General features: G+C 44.7%; 1 protein-coding gene across 1 annotated transcript in view; it reads left to right on the top strand.

The window, feature by feature from the left end:
• EXOC3L4 (exocyst complex component 3 like 4) overlaps positions 1-17,517 on the top strand; it is a 147,825-nt gene that overhangs the window by 41,969 nt on the left and 88,339 nt on the right. Inside the window, exon 3 of the mRNA XM_089661359.1 lies at positions 3,679-4,324. Within this exon, the coding sequence (XP_089517485.1) occupies positions 3,679-4,324 (646 nt within the window). The remainder of the gene's footprint in view (positions 1-3,678; positions 4,325-17,517) is intronic.

The following is a 17,517-nucleotide window of genomic DNA, read 5'->3' on the forward strand; positions in this document are numbered from 1 at the left end:
GATCACATGGGCTAATACATTCCCAATCCAGATCACATGGGCTAATACATTCCGGATCCAAGTCACACAGCTAATACATTCCTGTTTCAGATCACACTGCTAATACATTCCCGATCCAGGTCACACGGGCTAATACATTACCGATCCAGATCATACAGGCTAATACATTCCTGATCCAGATCACACGGACTAATACATTCCCAATCCAGATCACATGGGCTGATACATTCCCAATCCAGATCACACAGGCTAATACATTCCTGATCCGGACCACACGGGCTAATACATTCCTGATCCGGACCACACGGGCTAATACATTCCTGATCCGGACCACACGGGCTAATACATTCCTGATCCGGACCACACGGGCTAATACATTCCTGATCCGGACCACACGGGCTAATACATTCCCGATCTAGATCACATGGGCTAATACATTCCAGATCACATAGACTAATACATTCCTGATCCAGATCACACGGGCTAATACATTCCTGATCCAGATCACACGGGCTAATACATTCCTGAACCAGATCACAGATACATTCCTGAAATGTCTTTTTTAAAGTGTCCTGACTCCCCATCCTATACAGTTTCCAAAGCCCTGATGAAGAGACATCTTTGCAACTCCTAAAGCATGTTGGCTATCTCATCTTGTATCATCCCAGTTGAAGTACAACTAAAGGAATACCTTTTTTTTACTTTTAGGTGGAGAGGGGTTAGAACTCCTGTCAGGTTTTCATTCACTCTCTTTGTTTGTCCTGGTGACTGCTATCCCTAAAAGTGAAAGGAAATTTACACATGAATTGGTCACCAGAACAGGAATGGGGGGAAGTCTTCCAGTGGGGACAGTAGTTTTTGTGACTGCCAGGGATTTCCTCTCACTTTAGAGGGATTTTCTCTCACCTGTTGTGGCTAGGGGACAGGACGTGAAGGGAAATCTCCCCAATGGTACACAGATGACAAAAAGAAAACCCAACAGGGGTTATACCAGTGGTGGAAACTACCAGGGTCACACAGGTCCCACTTGCAACTGGGCCCTGGCATTCCATCACCATGGGGAGGGGGGCCCAAGACAGCAGGAAGGGGGCCCACTGCAGAACATGTAGAATGGTCCCATGTGTGACTGTAGCAAAGAACCCTGTGATGGGAGTAAAGGGCCCTGGGATCAGTGCGAAGGGCCCGGGGCACAGAGGGAAGAGCCATGGGCTTGAAGGAAAGGTTCCCAGATCAGAGGAAAGGGCCTGTGGAACAGACGTTAGGGCCCCTGGGACCCATGGAAAGGGACCAGTGGGAAGGACCTCAGGACCAGTGGCAAGGGCCACAGGACCAATGGAAGGGGCCCCGTGATGGGGTCATGGGGGCCCGTCATGGTTTCTTGCACCCGGACACTAAAGGTTCTTGTTATACCTCTGGGTTATACCCTCACTTACTCTATCCAAATTTTAAAAATAAATTATCCTTAAGTTCTACTTTAAGGACTAATTCATTTAGATTTCTGAATTCTACAACAATCAGTGTGGTGTTTACTGAAATAGCTGAATGTGCTGTTACTTGGTTGTATTCTCCCGCTGTCATTCCAGTATCAGTGCACAATATAAAATAAATCTAAAATCATGGAGGGATGGTGGGCTCTTCAAAATGTCCACAACAGTTGTGCAGACCTAAGAACTCAAAACACCTAATATGGTCCTTGAGAGACAGAAGACGTCTCAGATGCTTTATCTCTTCAAGAACCAAAATATGTTTTTTCAGTGGACTGGCTCTTTAATGAATCAGCCCCTTAGCCGAATTTACATTCTGAGATACTGACCCGGGACATGCTGATCAGAAGTTTCAGCATTTCTTCAGCTGCCTACCTTGCAACATCTTTTTTCTGGGTCAGTGACTCAAAGTACAGTGAGGAACTGAAGTATTTGAACACCCTGCGATTTTGTAGGTTCTCCCACTTAGAAATCATGGAGGGGTCTGAAATTCACATTGTAGGTGCATTCCCACTCTGAGAGACAGAATTTAAAAAAAAATTCAGGAAATCACATTGTATGAGTTTTTTTAAGAATTTATCTGTCTTGCACAGCTGAACATAAGTATTTGAACACCTAAGAAACAGCAAGAATTCTGGCTCTCAAAGACCTGTTACTGTGCCTTTAAAAGTCCACCTCTACTCCGCTCATTAATCTAACTTAGTAGCACCTGTCTGAGCTCTTTAAAGACACCTGTCCACCCCACAGTCAGTCAGACGCCAACTACTACCATGGGCAAGACTAAAGAGCTGTCAAAAGACACCAGAGACAAAATTGTGGACCTCCACAAGGCTGGAAAGGGCTATGGGGCAATTGCCAAGCAGCTTGGTAAAAATAGATCAACTGTTGGAGCAATTGTTAGAAAATTTAAGAGGCTAAAGACGACTTAAATGGAGCTCTCAGACTGGGGCTCCATGCAAGATCTCATCTCGTGGGGTATCACTGATGATAAGAAAAGTGAGGAATCAGCCCAGAACTACAAGGGAGGAGCTGGTCAATGACATGAAGAGAGCTGGGACCACAGTTTCAAAGGTCACCGTCGGTAGAACACTACGCCATCATGGTTTCAAATCATGCATTGCACGGAAGGTTCCCCTGCTCATGTCATCACATGTCCAGGCCGGTCTGAAGTCTGCCAATGACCATCTGGATGATCCAGAGGAGGCATGGGAGAAAGTTATGTGATCAGATGAGACCAAAGTAGAACTTTTTGGTCTAAACTTCACTCGTCATGTTTGGAGGAAAGAGAAGGATGAGTTGCATCCCAAGAACACCATCCCTACTGTGAAGCATGGGGGTGGTAACATCATGCTCTGGGGGTGCTTTTTTGCGAAGGGGACAGGACAACTGCACCGTATTAAGGAGAGGATGAATGGGGCCATTTATTGTGAGATTTTGAGCAACAACCTCCTTCCCTCAGTCAGAGCATTGAAGATTGGTCATGGCTGGGTCTTCCAACATGACAACGACCCAAAGCACGCAGCCAGGATAACCAAGGAGTGGCTCCGTAAGAAGCATATCAAGGTTCTGGAGTGGCCTAGCCAGTCTCCAGACCTAAATCCAATAGAACATCTTTGGAGGGAACTGAAACTCAGTGTTGCTCAGCGACAGCCCCGAAACCTGACAGATCTAGAGGAGATCTGTGTGGAGGAGTGGGCCAAAATCCCTGTTGCAGTGTGTGAAAAGCTGGTCAAGAACTACAGGAAACGTTTGACCTCTGTAATTGCAAACAAAGGCTTCTGTACCAGATATTAACACTGATTTTCTCAGGTGTTCAAATACTTATGTTCAGCAGTGCAAGACAAATAAATTCTTTAAAATGTGATTTCCTGAATTTTTTTTTTAAATTCTATCTCTCAGAGTGGGAATGCACCTACAATGTGAATTTCAGACCCCTCCATGATTTCTAAGTGGGAGAACTTGCAAAATCGCAGGGTGTTCAAATACTTCTGTTCCTCACTGTATATGAAAGCCCAAAATGGACAGGAAACCAGCAATGGCTGGTACAATACATATTGAATACTGAAACATAAAAAGTAAACAAAGGTAGATAGCTATTCACTATGCACATGCATTGAATTGTGTGGTTTTTTTTAAGACTTTTGTATTTTAGCCAAGTTTCCGTATGATTAATAACTTATGTTCTCTGTTTCAGTAATGCAAATAAATGAACTTATTCATAGCAGACAGCTTCAGAAGGCCTTGAGAAGTATAAAATTCATGGAGGACAAACTCATAGAGGAGTGTCAGGGCAACAACTACAATGAGAATATAAAAGAGTTCACTATACGAGCAAAAGATGTGGACTTGTTGTATGGATCTCTTTTCAACACGGTAAGATCCATCGTGAAAGAGACTCTGGATCAGGAAGTGGATGAGTCTTTGGTTGCCACTGTGGTGCACGTTATTGAAAATGAGGCCATCATTCATGAAAACACAAGTGTTCCTTTAGGAAGTTCAGAGATCATTCTTGGCCAACCAAGGCAATGGAAACATTTGTGGAAAAAAGCAGTCAAAGACAGTGTGGTTAAACGAATAGAGTCTGTGCCCCTTAACTCGACAGAGGAAAGCTGGCTTCCAAAACACTTGGAGAACCTTAAGGTCAATACCTTAAAAGACTTGATAAAAGTGAAGAACTCCTTAATGTCTCTCTATCCTGAGGATTACAAGGTGTGCTCCATCTATCTTCGGAGCTTTCATGATGCTCTGGCATTCCATATACAGAAGAATGTGGTGGCCTCTGCCTCGGAACTGAGTCAGCTGTACAGCCTACTTAACTTCACCATGAATAAGTATAAAAGGTAAGGCCATATATAGAAAAATGCCACTAATGCTACAGATGAAGTCCAGGTGACGTGCGAAGGCACATTTATGCCATGTAGTGGTATCCTCGAAGCAGCTGCTGATTCTAGCTGGTTCTCTCCCTAAAAGTACAAAGGCAGCCTGTCCACCCAAGCACCAGTACACTCATTCTGGCTCCTATAGACAGTCTAGGGGTTGTCTTTTTAGTATTTGCTACTTAAAGTAACTTAAAGTGTTACTAAACCCACAACAGTGAAATCAGTCTGTATATGCAGTAAAGCATGCTTGTTATACTCACTGTGGAACCTAAAGGGTTAATCCTCTGCATTGTGTAAAAAGGCTGTTTGATCCTGTCTTCTCTGATCCTCTCCTTCTTCCAGTATCTCCTTCTTATCTCCTGATAAGACATATCGTGTGGAGACACTGCACATGCTCAATTTGGTGTGTATTACATAGTTACATAGTCAGTCTGGTTGAAAAAAGACAAAAGTCGATCCAGTTCAACCATCAAAAAATTTTTTTATAATCCTATACCCACAGTTGATCCAGAGGAAAGCAAAAAAAACCCAGCAAAGCACGGTCCAATTTCCTGCAGGGAAAAAGATTCCTTCCTGATCCCCCCAGAGGCGATCGGATATTCCCTGGATCAATTCTACCGATAAATGTTAGTATCCAGTTATATTCTGTGTATCCAAGAAACAATCCAGGACTTTTTTAAAGCAATCCACTGAGCTGGCCAGAACCAACTCTTGAGGGAGTCTATTCCACATTTTCACAGCTCTCACTGTGAAGAAATCTTTCCGTGTTTGGAGATTAAATTTATTTTCCTCCATGTAAAGAGTGCCCCCTTGTCCTCTGTGATGACCTCAGGGTGAATAGCTCTACACCACGTTCACTATATGAACCACTTATGTACAGTATTTATACTAGTGAGTTTTTTCTTTCTTGGGAGGTTGCATATGATCAGCACAGGGCCAATCAGCACTGTCCAGACAGAGGTCAGAGATTCTGCATCCTCCTAGAGAAAACTCCTCCTACAAGCTTTAACCAGTGCTCTGCTGAACACTGATAGAAGTCACAAGACTGCTCTTACTGCTGATGAGAAAGGTATTTAGCAGTTTATATTGACTAAAATAATTGCATTTCCATGTTCTGTGTAATGTGGGAGACCAGATATAGTGAATGCAGGGTCCGGGGAGACCAGATATAGTGAATGCAGGGTCCAGGGAGACCAGATATAGTAAATGCAGGGTCCGGGGAGAGCGGATATAGTGAATGCAGGGTCCGGGGAGACCAGATATAGTGAATGCAGGGTCCAGGGAGACCAGATATAGTGAATGCAGGGTCCGAGGAGACCAGATATAGTGAATGCAGGGTCCGGGGAGACCAGATATTGTGAATGTAGGGTCTGGGGAGACCAGATATAGTGAATGCGGGGTCCGGGGACAGCGGATATAGTGAATGCAGGGTCCGGGGAGACCAGATATAGTGAATGCGGGGTCCGGGGACAGTGGATATAGTGAATGCAGGGTCCAGGGAGACCAGATATAGTGAATGCAGGGTCTCGGGAGACCAGATATAGTGAATGCAGGGTCCGGGGAGACCAGATATAAAGAATGCGGGGTCCGGGGAGACCGGATATAGTGAATGCAGGGTCCGGGGAGAGCGGATATAGTGAATGCAGGGTCCAGGGAGACCAGATATAGTGAATGCAGGGTGTGGGGAGACCAGATATAGTGAATGCAGGGTCCGGGGAGACCGGATATAGTGAGTGCAGGGTCTGGGGAGACCAGATATAGTGAATGCAGTGTCTGGGGAGACCAGATATAGTGAATGCAGGGTCCGGGGAGACCGGATATAGTGAGTGCAGGGTCCGGGGAGACCAGATATAGTGACTGCAGGGTTCTGGGTTTAGTAACACTTTAAACAGGCTAAGGCATGGGATACTCCAAAACAATTCATTTTCAGCAATGAGTGGACAATCTTCTCTAATTGCTTGTGCTGGACAGCCTAATGCATCACAGGGGACAATAAGGCAAGTCTCTGAACAATCTAAAACCCCATACACACGGGCTGAATATTGGCCTGCATCAGCCGGTTCAACAGAAATCAGCCTGTCCGATAGAACAGCTGAATGGATGGCTTCTGTTGAGCGAGCTTGCTAGAAAACCAGCATCCAATCGACAAGGGCTGCAAGAGCTGATGAGTGTGTTCTGGCAGGAGGCAGTTCCCCTGTCAAAACACAATAGTTTGTTAGTTAGTACAGTGGATAGTTAGTACACCGAACTCCTCCCGAGCTCTTCAGTTTTTTTTCCGTTCAACCTGCTGAGTTGAACAAAATAATAGTATGTACCAGGAATAAGGCTTTACAACTGAAGACCATGGAGCAAGTCTTCAGCATCTGGTTACCTTGTGCCTCTGCAAAATGGCTGGTACCCTTTGCAATCTCAGGAACACTACACAGTCACAGGGATCAGCTTAGAGTCTTTACTCCCAAGTCCCTAGGACAGCTCCAGGTCCAGTGAGTGAGATGGCACCTCTCCAGACCAGGTCCCCCGTGGTGAGGTTCTACTATTGGTTCCAAGCCAAGTCCATCCAGATCTTCATCCTTGACACCTAGTTTTACACAGTACTGTTAGTGAGGTAGAGATTGGGGTGAATATCTAAAGATGGGTTTGAAATTGACGTTCTGAGGTAGCTAGAAGATTAAGGGAAGTCAGGCCCAGGATATATCTCTTGGACTGTTTTACTATATATTAGGTTCTGTCGCATAGACTAATAGGAAGTGTGGAGAATTCAGACCAAGGGGGACACTAGTCTAATAGGTGAAGGACAATGGTAGTAGAAAGAGGGAAGGGAGGGTTGGAGGCAGGAAAGAGTAAGGGGTAAAAAGAAAGTTGGAATGAGAGAAAGGGAGAATGAGTTAGAAAGTAGAGGTAATTAGGAGGGATGAAAAAAAGGTCTGGAGGTAATGTAGGAGGGGGATCTGTTTGGGTGAAGGGGGGAACGGATCCTTCTTGGATAGCACAACATAGCAAAGAATGGTTTTCATTGTGATAGTGATTTTCACTCTGATTATTATTAGGTTAAAAGAAAACAATGGATTAAAAAATATGGGCTTAAATGCCACCCTCATGTTGCCATCTCATATATATTGTCCATCATAGGCATATCAGTTCAGCAGGAACCTCCTTCATGGGCCATGGTATTCAGCCCTTTCCAATTCATCAGCAGGCCACAGAATACTAAATTCTCCATAGACTGTATGAAGAAGCCATCTACAACCAAAACTGGATCATACCTGCAAGTAGTTGGCTTCTCCAGTAAGATCTCTGGATTGAAGTTCTGCCTGGGTTGGCACAGAATTTGGCCTATGAAGTAGGCCATGTGCTGAAATCAATATATATTGGATTGGGAGAGGGGTTGATAGTCCCAAAATAATTTATCATGAATTATAAATTATTGAATTAATAATAAATAAATCAATAAATATCTTTTAAAGTTTTTTGTTGTGTGGTTAGGATTCCTTCAAAGCTCAGGCTAAGGATTTGTTTCAAGAACAGGGTAAAGGATAGAGTTACCAGTTGAGCTCAAATTGGGTTTAGGAGTTAGTTTGAGGTTCAGGATTAAGGGCAATATGAAGTTTTGGGTTAGGCTGAGTTTAACTCGCATAACTGGCATTAGGTTTTCGAGACTAAAAAAAATATTTTTTCGGGTGATAATTTGTATTTTGGGTGGGAAATCAGCACCAAAAATGTTGAGCCCAAATAACTGTCAATTTTATTCTGCCAAAAACATGCTAATTAATAAGGAATGCTAACTCTCACAGTTAGCATTCATTATTAATTACAGCATGGTTGGAGAGTTGAAGGGGCTCATAATTATTTCTATGGGCTCATGGATAACTTGGTTACATACCTGCTCTCCTCTTCTCTACTCTTTTATTTTAATTAAAGAAATCTGTACTGAGAAATAATGGAGGCTGGCAATGCTGTCCTCTCCTTCTGAAAAATGGCAGTTGCTAGGCTATCATGTGGAATCATAGGCTTTAACAGTTTATAACTGACTAACCTGGTACAAGTGTACAGATCAGGAACTCTGACTTCACTGCTTGCTTGCTTGTTCTTGGTCAGTGGCAAAAGACTGAATCCAGAGGCAACCAGGCAACTAGCCTAGGGATCAAGGTTTCCTTGTCATACAACATAGCCAAATTATTGACCTGCCTTTTCTTTGTTGCAATTGATTTAATACAGTTTAGTCCTCAAGCTGCACCCAGCCAGCTGATTGGACATTGAAGGTCAACTGTACAGGCATACCGGGCTGTCTTAATGCATGGGCACCCCTGAGTACTGCTCAGGGGCCCCAGGTGCATGGGGGCCCCAGGATAATCTTGCATTACATTATACTTGTCAGTTGTCCCGTATTTGCTGGGACAGTCATGCTTGTTACTAAGTTGTCCCGGGATGGCTCGGGCAGTGTCCTAGAACCTGAACTGTGCTCTCCTGATCCCAGTATTGTGCCCTGCTTTCTCCCCTGTACTGTACCCTTCTGCTTCCCCCTAGTGGTGTATTTAGGTTTTGTGCTGCCCTAGGCAACACAAAAATCATCTGCCCCCACGGACACCGACCAACACCCCCCCCCTTCCCCCTCCCATGGAGAAAGCCTGACATTGACCAACAACACCCCTGCCCCCCACCTGGGAGAGCCTTCCACTACCCCCCTGGCGATAGAGAGAAAGACACTTATCTTCACAGCTCCGGACATCCCCAGCAAAGAGAGTCAGGCTTTACACCATTAAGCAGCCTGCAGCCTCTCTCTGATCCCACCTGGTTCCTATGGCACGCATGTCTCTTCTTCTGGGGGGGGGGGGGGTTACTGCCCCCTTGAAAAATGCTGCCCTAGTCAAGTGCCTTGTTTGCCTTGTGGTAAATACACCCCTTTCTCCCCCTTCCCCCCAGTACTGTGCCCTTTGTGTTGATTGATCCTTGATTTATGGCATGTTTTATCTTTATTGAAAGTGCTCATAAATACATGTTTAATTCTATCAACTATTTATACTTTAATTCTCAAGTGTAGGTGTGTAAATTGGGGCAGGCTGGTAGGGGTCCCAGTACATTACTTTGCCCAGGGGCCCATGATGCTATTAAGATGGCCCTGCAGGCATGAGGTCATCAGTTCGCTCTCTCCTGTTAGCAAGCATCCCCTGTTAGACTGAGCCTCTCCAAGCTCTCCTCAGACTTGCTGTGCAATAGGGTGCTAATATAGAGAAAGGTAGGTGTCCTAGCTGTCTTCATAATACACAAAATGATTATTTTATAATGATTTTTTTCATTTTCTGCCTGGAATTTAGCTTTAAACTTCTGATATTTGCAATGATCCCGCTTTTAGCGTGCCACCTCTCCACCCCCATTTATGCCGTGTTTTTCCATGTTGATCTCAGCAGCGGCAAACAACAGAAAGGTTGGGTAGAGCAGCTGATCCTACGCACTGTAACTAATTATTCATCCTTGGTACCTCGTGTTCTACAAATAAAGCAATTTTCCTCCACACTTAAATTGTTTTCCATGCAGCCTGCGATGCGTGCCTTGGTGTCAGTGGCGTGATGTCACCCACCTCCCCTCCCTATTGTCAGATGGCCTTTATGTGCACTTATGTTGCCTGTATAGGTATTGTTGTGATATAGTCACAGTGACTCAGATAAGGGGACATTTAATAGAGTGTCTATAAATATCGCTATCATGAGTCAGGAGCGTGAATTGTGACAAAGCAACCAGAGAATACAGTCTCCTGGCTTCTGGTGAACTAAAAGTCCCAGCATGTCTTGGAAGCAATGACTGTCTATCCATTTATGTATCCATGAATCTATTTTATTGGTCAGCCATATGCAGGACTGCAGATAAGAACAATGGGGTCATAAAACCATAAAGGCCCCTTGTAATGCAGGCCATAGACGGGTCGAAAACCGTCCATTTAAATAAAAAAAAAAATCGGTCTTTCAATAGGCCAACATTACCACCAATGGTAAAAAAAAATCGTCCGATTTCCGTCCCGTCTACGGCCGGCATTTAATTACTTCTGTCCCTGCAGAGAGCTCTGCTATTATATTTCACATAACAAAGTATAGCGGTTGCAACATTGTATCTATTTGTATCCATTTTGGATACAGATGTTTTGATTTGGCTACAAATAGATACAATGTTGCAACCGCTATACTTTTTCATGTCAAATATAATAGCGGACTGGAATTCTTATTCTTTTTCTTCTTCTTTTTCCTCTTCTTTTCCTGCTTCTTCTTCTATCAGGTCACGGCTCATGCGCAGATTTTTTATCGGTAAAAAGATTGGCCGATTTGCCCCTCATTGCCCCGAAAATCGGCCGATTGGCAAAATCGTCCGATTTTTTTCCAAATTTACCGATAAAAACAATGTGCCAATATCCCAAAAAATGGCTGACCAATTAACCCACTAACGGTGCAAAAATCGGCCGATTTTTTTTCGGCTGTAAAATCGGCCAATTTTCGACCCGTCTATGGCCTGCATAACTCTCTAACCTCCATCTCAAAAACACTTTTTATGATGCAAAATGTAAATTACTTCCATATCCTTCGATTGAAATATATTTATATACACACACCGAACAGACATAACTTTATGACCAACCACCTAATATTGAGTAGGTGCCAAAATAACTCTGACCTGTCCATGCATGGACATCACTAGACATCTGAAGGTATGCTGTGGTATGTGGCTCTGGGATGTCAGTAGCAGATCCTTTAAGTCCTGGAAGTTGTGAGGTGGAGCCTCCATGGATCTGACTTGTTTTTCCAGCACATCCCACAAGTCCTTGATTGGACTGAAATCTGCAGAACTTGGAGGCCAAGTCAACACCTCAAACTCCTTGTTGTGTTCGTCAAACCTATTGCTCTAAGGTAGGGAGTTCGACTCCCGAAACGTGTTAGAACTTTACCCAAGGACCTATGCTTTCCGCGACTGGCATCTTTTGACTCCTTGTCTCTGTTGTTATGACTTTTCTGGCATGTGAGTACGTTTTTGTGTTTTTATAATAAATTTCATATTATCCTGGTAATGCACGAGAAGAGTGAGCCCTGTTTTCTTCTTTTCTGCTATCAAGTATCAAGTATCAAGATCCCCAGATCTATCAAGGGCAGCACCTCAGCAAGTGCTGGTTTCCATTTTGAGTGCAGCAAGAGAGATTTGAGTGCTGGTTTCTGGTTACTGTTGGGTTTCTCAAACCATTTTTGAACCATTTTTACAGTGTGGCAGGGTTCATTATCCTGCTGAAAGGGGCCACTGATATCAGGGAATACCATTTCCATAAAGGAGTCAGCAATAGTTAGGTAGGTGGTACAAGTCAAGTAATATCCACATGAATGGCAGAACCCAAGGGGGTTTATTTACTAAAGCTGGAGAGTCCAAAATCAGACTCCCTTCTGCATAGAAACCAATCAGCTTCCAGGTTTCATTGCCAAAGCTTCATTGAATAAGCTGAGGTTAGAAGCTGATTGGTTTCTATGCAGAAGGGAGTCTGATTTTGGACTCTCCAGCTTTAGTAAATAAACCCCAAGGTGTCCCAGCAGAACATTGCCAAAGCATCTCATTGCCTCTGCCGGCTTGTCTTTTTCCCATACTGCGTTCTGGAGCTATCTCTTCCTCAGGTAAGTAATACACACCTCTCTAGCCATCCACATTATGTAAAAAAAAATGTGATTCATCAGACCAGGCCATCTTCTTTCATCGCTCCGTGGTCCAGTTCTGATGGTCACGTGCCCATTGTAGGCGCTTTGGGCTGTGGACATAGGTTAACATGGGCACCTTTTCCGGTCTGTGGCTACACAGCCCCATACACAACACACTGCAATGCCCATTTTTTCTGCTCTCAACACATCAGTTTCAGGGACAACATGTTTTCTTGCTGCCTAATATATCCCACTGACTTTCAGATGCCATTGTAATGAGATAATCAATGTTATTCACCTAACCTGTCAGTGGTCATAAGGTTATGGCTGATCGGTGTAGAAAGATAGATAGACGGAGGGACAGACAGAATTATATAGAGGAGGGAGATAGATAAACTATTGACTATTGTAACTCCTTCCTCATTGGCCTACCTCATCGCAGGCTATCCCCTCTTCAGTCTATCATGAATGCTGCTGCCAGACTCATCCACCTTACTAACCGTTCTGTATCTGCCACCCCTCTCTGCCAATCCCTCCACTGGTCTCCACTCAGTGTCCTCCATCCCTCTCTGCCAACCCCTCCAGCGGCCTCCACTCAGTGTCCTCCACCCCTCTCTGCCAATCCCTCCACTGGCCTCCACTCAGTGTCCCCCATCCCTCTCTGCCAATCCCTCCACCGGCCTCCACTCAGTGTCCTCCATCCCTCTCTGCCAATCCCTCCACTGGCTTCCCATTGCCCAACGGATAAAATTCAAAGCATTAACAATACCATATAAAGCCATTTATAACTCTGCCCCAAATTACATCACCAATCTGGTCTCCAAATATAACCCAAACCGTCCTCTCCTCTCCTCGCATGACCTCCTGCTCTCTAGCTCCCTTGTCTCCTCCTCCCATGCTCGTCTCCAGGACTTCTCCAGAGCTTCCCTCATCCTCTGGAACTTTCTTCCCCAATTTATCAGGCTATCACCTACTCTGCTTACTTTTAGAAGATCTCTAAAAACAAATCTCTTCAGGGAAGCCTATCCTGCCCTCAGCTAATAATGGAATCTTCTATTCCTCCTACCAACCCACCCCCCCACAGTTACTACCTTTTGTACCACTAGCCTCCTAACTCTCTTGTATTGAACTGTATTGTTGCTGTATTGTCTCCCATTATATTGTAAAGTGCTGAGCCAACTGCTGGTGCTATATAAATCCTGTATAATAATAATAATATAATGGGAGGGGGGGGGGAATATATAGAGGGGGAGAGATAGATAGAATAATTACTTGTGTAGCACCCTCTAGTGTGCTACTAGGGTAGTGTAGGTAAATTTATTGTGTATGACTCAAGGTAACTGTGTGAATCTGTAATTAGGTTGGGTTACTGCAAGTCAGACTGGATAGCTTAACAGGGTGGGACTCTATCGCCTCCACCTGGTTTTGGAGGACCATGGAACCTCTCAAAAACCAGTGGGCGGAAGGAGTGGAGACCTAATCTGCATGTTTATCGGAGTCTAACCAATCCCAGGTTTGGAGGCCCTGGTAGAGGGGTGGGACTAATCCATAAATATGGAAGAGTTAGGCTGGCAAGGAAGTTTGGTGGACGATGGAGTGCTGATGAGGCTGTCAGTGGCCTGGAATGGGTCCCCAAGTTTTAGGGGGGCTGGCTTCCAGGCCGGGTTTGGGCTAGCTCAGGAGGTTCCATTCAGTATCACGACATGAACAGGATCAAGGCCTGGGAGCAAGGAGGACAGAGTGAGTACTTCAGCACACCCTTGGATTTACATGGGGAGAGACTGCCACATGTAACAAGCTTTCAAAGGACAGCTCTGGGCTCAATCCTTGTCCTGGGAGATCTTCAGAGCAGCCAGGAGGGCTGGTAGTGTCTGCAGGCTGTGGAGCTGTGAGCAGTTCTAGGGGAGAGGAGACATCTCTGCATGTAGTTTGCAACAAGCTAAGCTGAATTTCAGAGGGGCAGCGAGTCCCTGGCCCGTAAGGGGCTGCTACTACTGATCCTCACCCTGGGTTTACATTTATGCGTTGCAGTATATTGCATGTTATTCGCACAGGAACCGAACAGCATTCATGTGCAAATCACATTACAATACATTTTGTATGGCTCTAATTGCACCGCACCTGCACCAAAAAGATGCAGGACCCTTTTTTGGGTCCGCACTAGAATCGGATCGCATGGACATTCAGACCTACGTGATCCGATTCTGCACATCGCACCGCGTTTTGTGGACCGCTTTCAGGGTGTTGTTAACATACACACCCGCAGCGGTTCGCTTGAATGGGGTGCGATCCTGATGCGGTGCGGAATTCGCACAGAAAATGCTGCGAATTCCACACCTCATCAGTGTGAACCCAGGAAAAGAACAGTCCAGGATCTGTTCTCTAAATAGGAAGGAAGTTGTTCCCGTCAAGTCAAGATTCAGTCAAGTTTGGCATCCCATAATCCCAATGATCCTATCTAAGTTATATCCCCTAATAAAATAACAAGAACCAAGCTCATGGACTGTTCACTGACTGTGGATGTGTAGAAAATGCGTGTTGCCTGGCTGTGGGAGGGATCCAGAAACACAGCAGCCCTCAGGATAGTATCGCTTTACTTATTTAAAATACCATTTTACTGCTGGTGTTTGCCAATGATACCTACGATAAACAGATACTGTGGTCGGTCTGGCTCCATTTCTCCTCCTCTTCGACTCTTTGTGAGATGTGTTCCCCTGCCGGGCCCTGACCGATTTGTGCTTGCTCCCCCGATTCAATTTTTCCGGGGGGTCCGCCAATGTGGCCCCACGGCTCACATCGGTGCAGCTGGCGGGGTCACCCCGATGGGATCCTAGAAGAGGACAGCCTCGGTCCTGCTTTTTGCCGTTCCCAATCCCCCTCTCTTCTTATCTTTCTATATCTCTCCAACTGACTTCTTTTTTCTCTTCTTCTGTTTTCTCCCCCCCCCCTTTTTTCTGTTTTGTTCTTGTTTTGTTTTATTTTTGTTTGGATTCAGATTCATATCCTTGTTTATACGGAACTAGCTCATTTTGTCCCCTACATCTCGCTGAGGATGCCCTCCTCGACACTATATTTATTCATATCTCCGTAATACATGCTATTATGTTATTGATCCTTACATTTTTCTTTTTTTTTGTATGAAACTATTTTTACCTATTCACATGGATCATTGTCACATTTGGGCTTTTCTTATGTATGTCTACTTGTACTTGTTTTAATTTTTTCTCCATGCCTTGTATTGTTAAACTATTGAAAATGTAATAAAGACAAATTTGCCTTTAAAATACCATTTTACTGTATAGAAGAGATTTACTGAAAAGATAAAACTGGCATGAAGATAGAAAGATAGACAGTTTGATGATAGATGTGTAGGAATAGATAGATACAATTTGGGTGGCTCTGGGCCATGCTTTCTCAGTGGAAATCGACTGAAACCGTACAGGATTTTCATTCAACATCCATCCAAATTTGATTTCTTTAGTCCATGGAAACAATGGAAGCTGTGAGTGGCATATTGCTGTGGACCGCTCCCATCCGTGCAGTTATATTTCTAATCAAAATCTGGAAAGCCTCCAAATTGCCACAGAATTGCCAAGTACACAACCAACAAAGGAGCGTGCCTTTCCATTGTGCTCCCTGCAATAGGCTGACAGTCGGGGGTACACTCACATCAGATGTTTGCTCATTTTTGAAAAATCTGTGAATTAATTTCTGCATATTTTGATAAAGATATCCAACAGTGTCTACCATTGTTCTTCTACTAGACAGAAGATCCACATTGTCAGAATTATATTTGTGACTATAGATTTACTGCAGTTTTGTCTCGCTGTAGCTCTGACAGGAGTGCTGGATGAAGCGGTGCACGCAATAGACGTGAAGGACAGGCAAATGTAAAACATTTATTAGGAGGCAGAGTTGAGAATCCCTAGAAAAATAATTGTAAGATCGGTATGTAGGCAGATGCAGTTAGCTATTTTGCCACTAGGTGGCTATGTGCCAGAATAGTGTCCTGTTAAAGAAGACAGTGTCATCAGGTGTTAGGCCCCTTTTATGTATAGCCCTCCTGTAATGATGTCAGGGGTGAGTCAGCACCCACATATAAGTCAGGTAGGGAGGAAAACACAGACACTTGGGAGCATGGAAGCTAAATACCCCACACCCAGGGGCGTATTCACCAGAAGGCAAACAAGGCACTTGCCTAGGGCGGCATTTTTTAGGGTGGCAGCACCTCCCCCCAGAAGAAGGGATGAAAGAAGGGACAAGCACACCATGGGAACAAGGTGGGATCCAAGAGCGGCTGCAGGCTGCTTGATGGTGTATGTAGAGTCTGGCTTTCGTTCCCGGGGATGTTTGGAGCTGTGAAGATGATTGTCTCTCAATTGCTTGGGGGGGGGTAGTGGAATTCTCTCCCAAGTGGGGGGCTGGTGTGTTGTTGGTCAATGCCAGGCTCTCTCTCAGTGAGGGTGGGAAGGGGAGGTTGTGTTGGTTGGTGTCCGTGCGAGCAGACAATTTTTGTGTTGCCTAGGGCAGCACAAATCCGAAATACACCACTGACCACACCCATGACTATGTAACCAGCAAGTGTAGGCCCTGGAAACAGCAGGAGGTCGGGAGGAATAAATCTGCACACAGGAAGGGCCAGCTGTAGACTTTTTGAATGCCTTATAGAGGTTGAGGCTAGGGTGGATTGCAGAAGGCCTTTTAGTTTAGGCCAAAAGTTGCCTGAATGAGGCTGCCTTCCTGGAGGGTCCCAGAAGAATTGTAGGTAATGTGGAGGTGACTACAGATAGCACAGTCCTGTGAGTACTAATGACACCAGGTGGAGAAGAGACTGTCAGAGGGAGATGGCTGCTAAAGGTGCTGCAAATGCTTTATGTGGCTACTGCGAACCATCCACTAAATGTCATTGATTGTGTAACGTCAAGTGACTCCGGATGTTTGTAGATGTGATGTGACTGGTATGCCATTCCCTACATTTCATCACTAAAGTGCAGCAAATCTACTTTTATGTGTGGACATGCCTTCTTTGGGATATATTAAATCGATGGCTGTTTATGGCATGTGGAGGCCTCTGGCATGGAGTGGGGCACAGTATAGTTGAGGGTTCAACTTCACTTGATGATCTTGATGCCAATTCGAGCCAATCACAAAGCCCCTCTTAAAGGTAGATGGTGTCCCAGTCTGCAAGGTTGCTGATAACAAAGAACGGGCAGGCAGGTACATTTATGCCTCATGTATACTGCTTCTCCTAAAGGTAAGTGTAGGTGCTTTTGGTGGTTTTTTTTGCCAAAGTCCTTGAACTCAACTCAATAAAAGCCTGTATGTCCATGCACTCATAGGCTTTTACCAGAGTTTAGCAGCAACAGAGTTTCTGGGCGTTTGTCAAACATTTTTTGACAAAAAGCGCCAATCGAGGTGAATGTGTGTAAATGTACCTAAGCGCTAGCCACGTTTAGCACTTGGGCATTTATTCATTTCAATGGTAAGTACTCTGCC

The sequence above is a fragment of the Staurois parvus genome, unplaced genomic scaffold, assembly GCF_062004578.1.
Source record: "Staurois parvus isolate SC_StPar_1 unplaced genomic scaffold, SC_StPar_1.0 ptg001329l, whole genome shotgun sequence".
NCBI lineage: Eukaryota > Metazoa > Chordata > Amphibia > Anura > Ranidae > Staurois > Staurois parvus.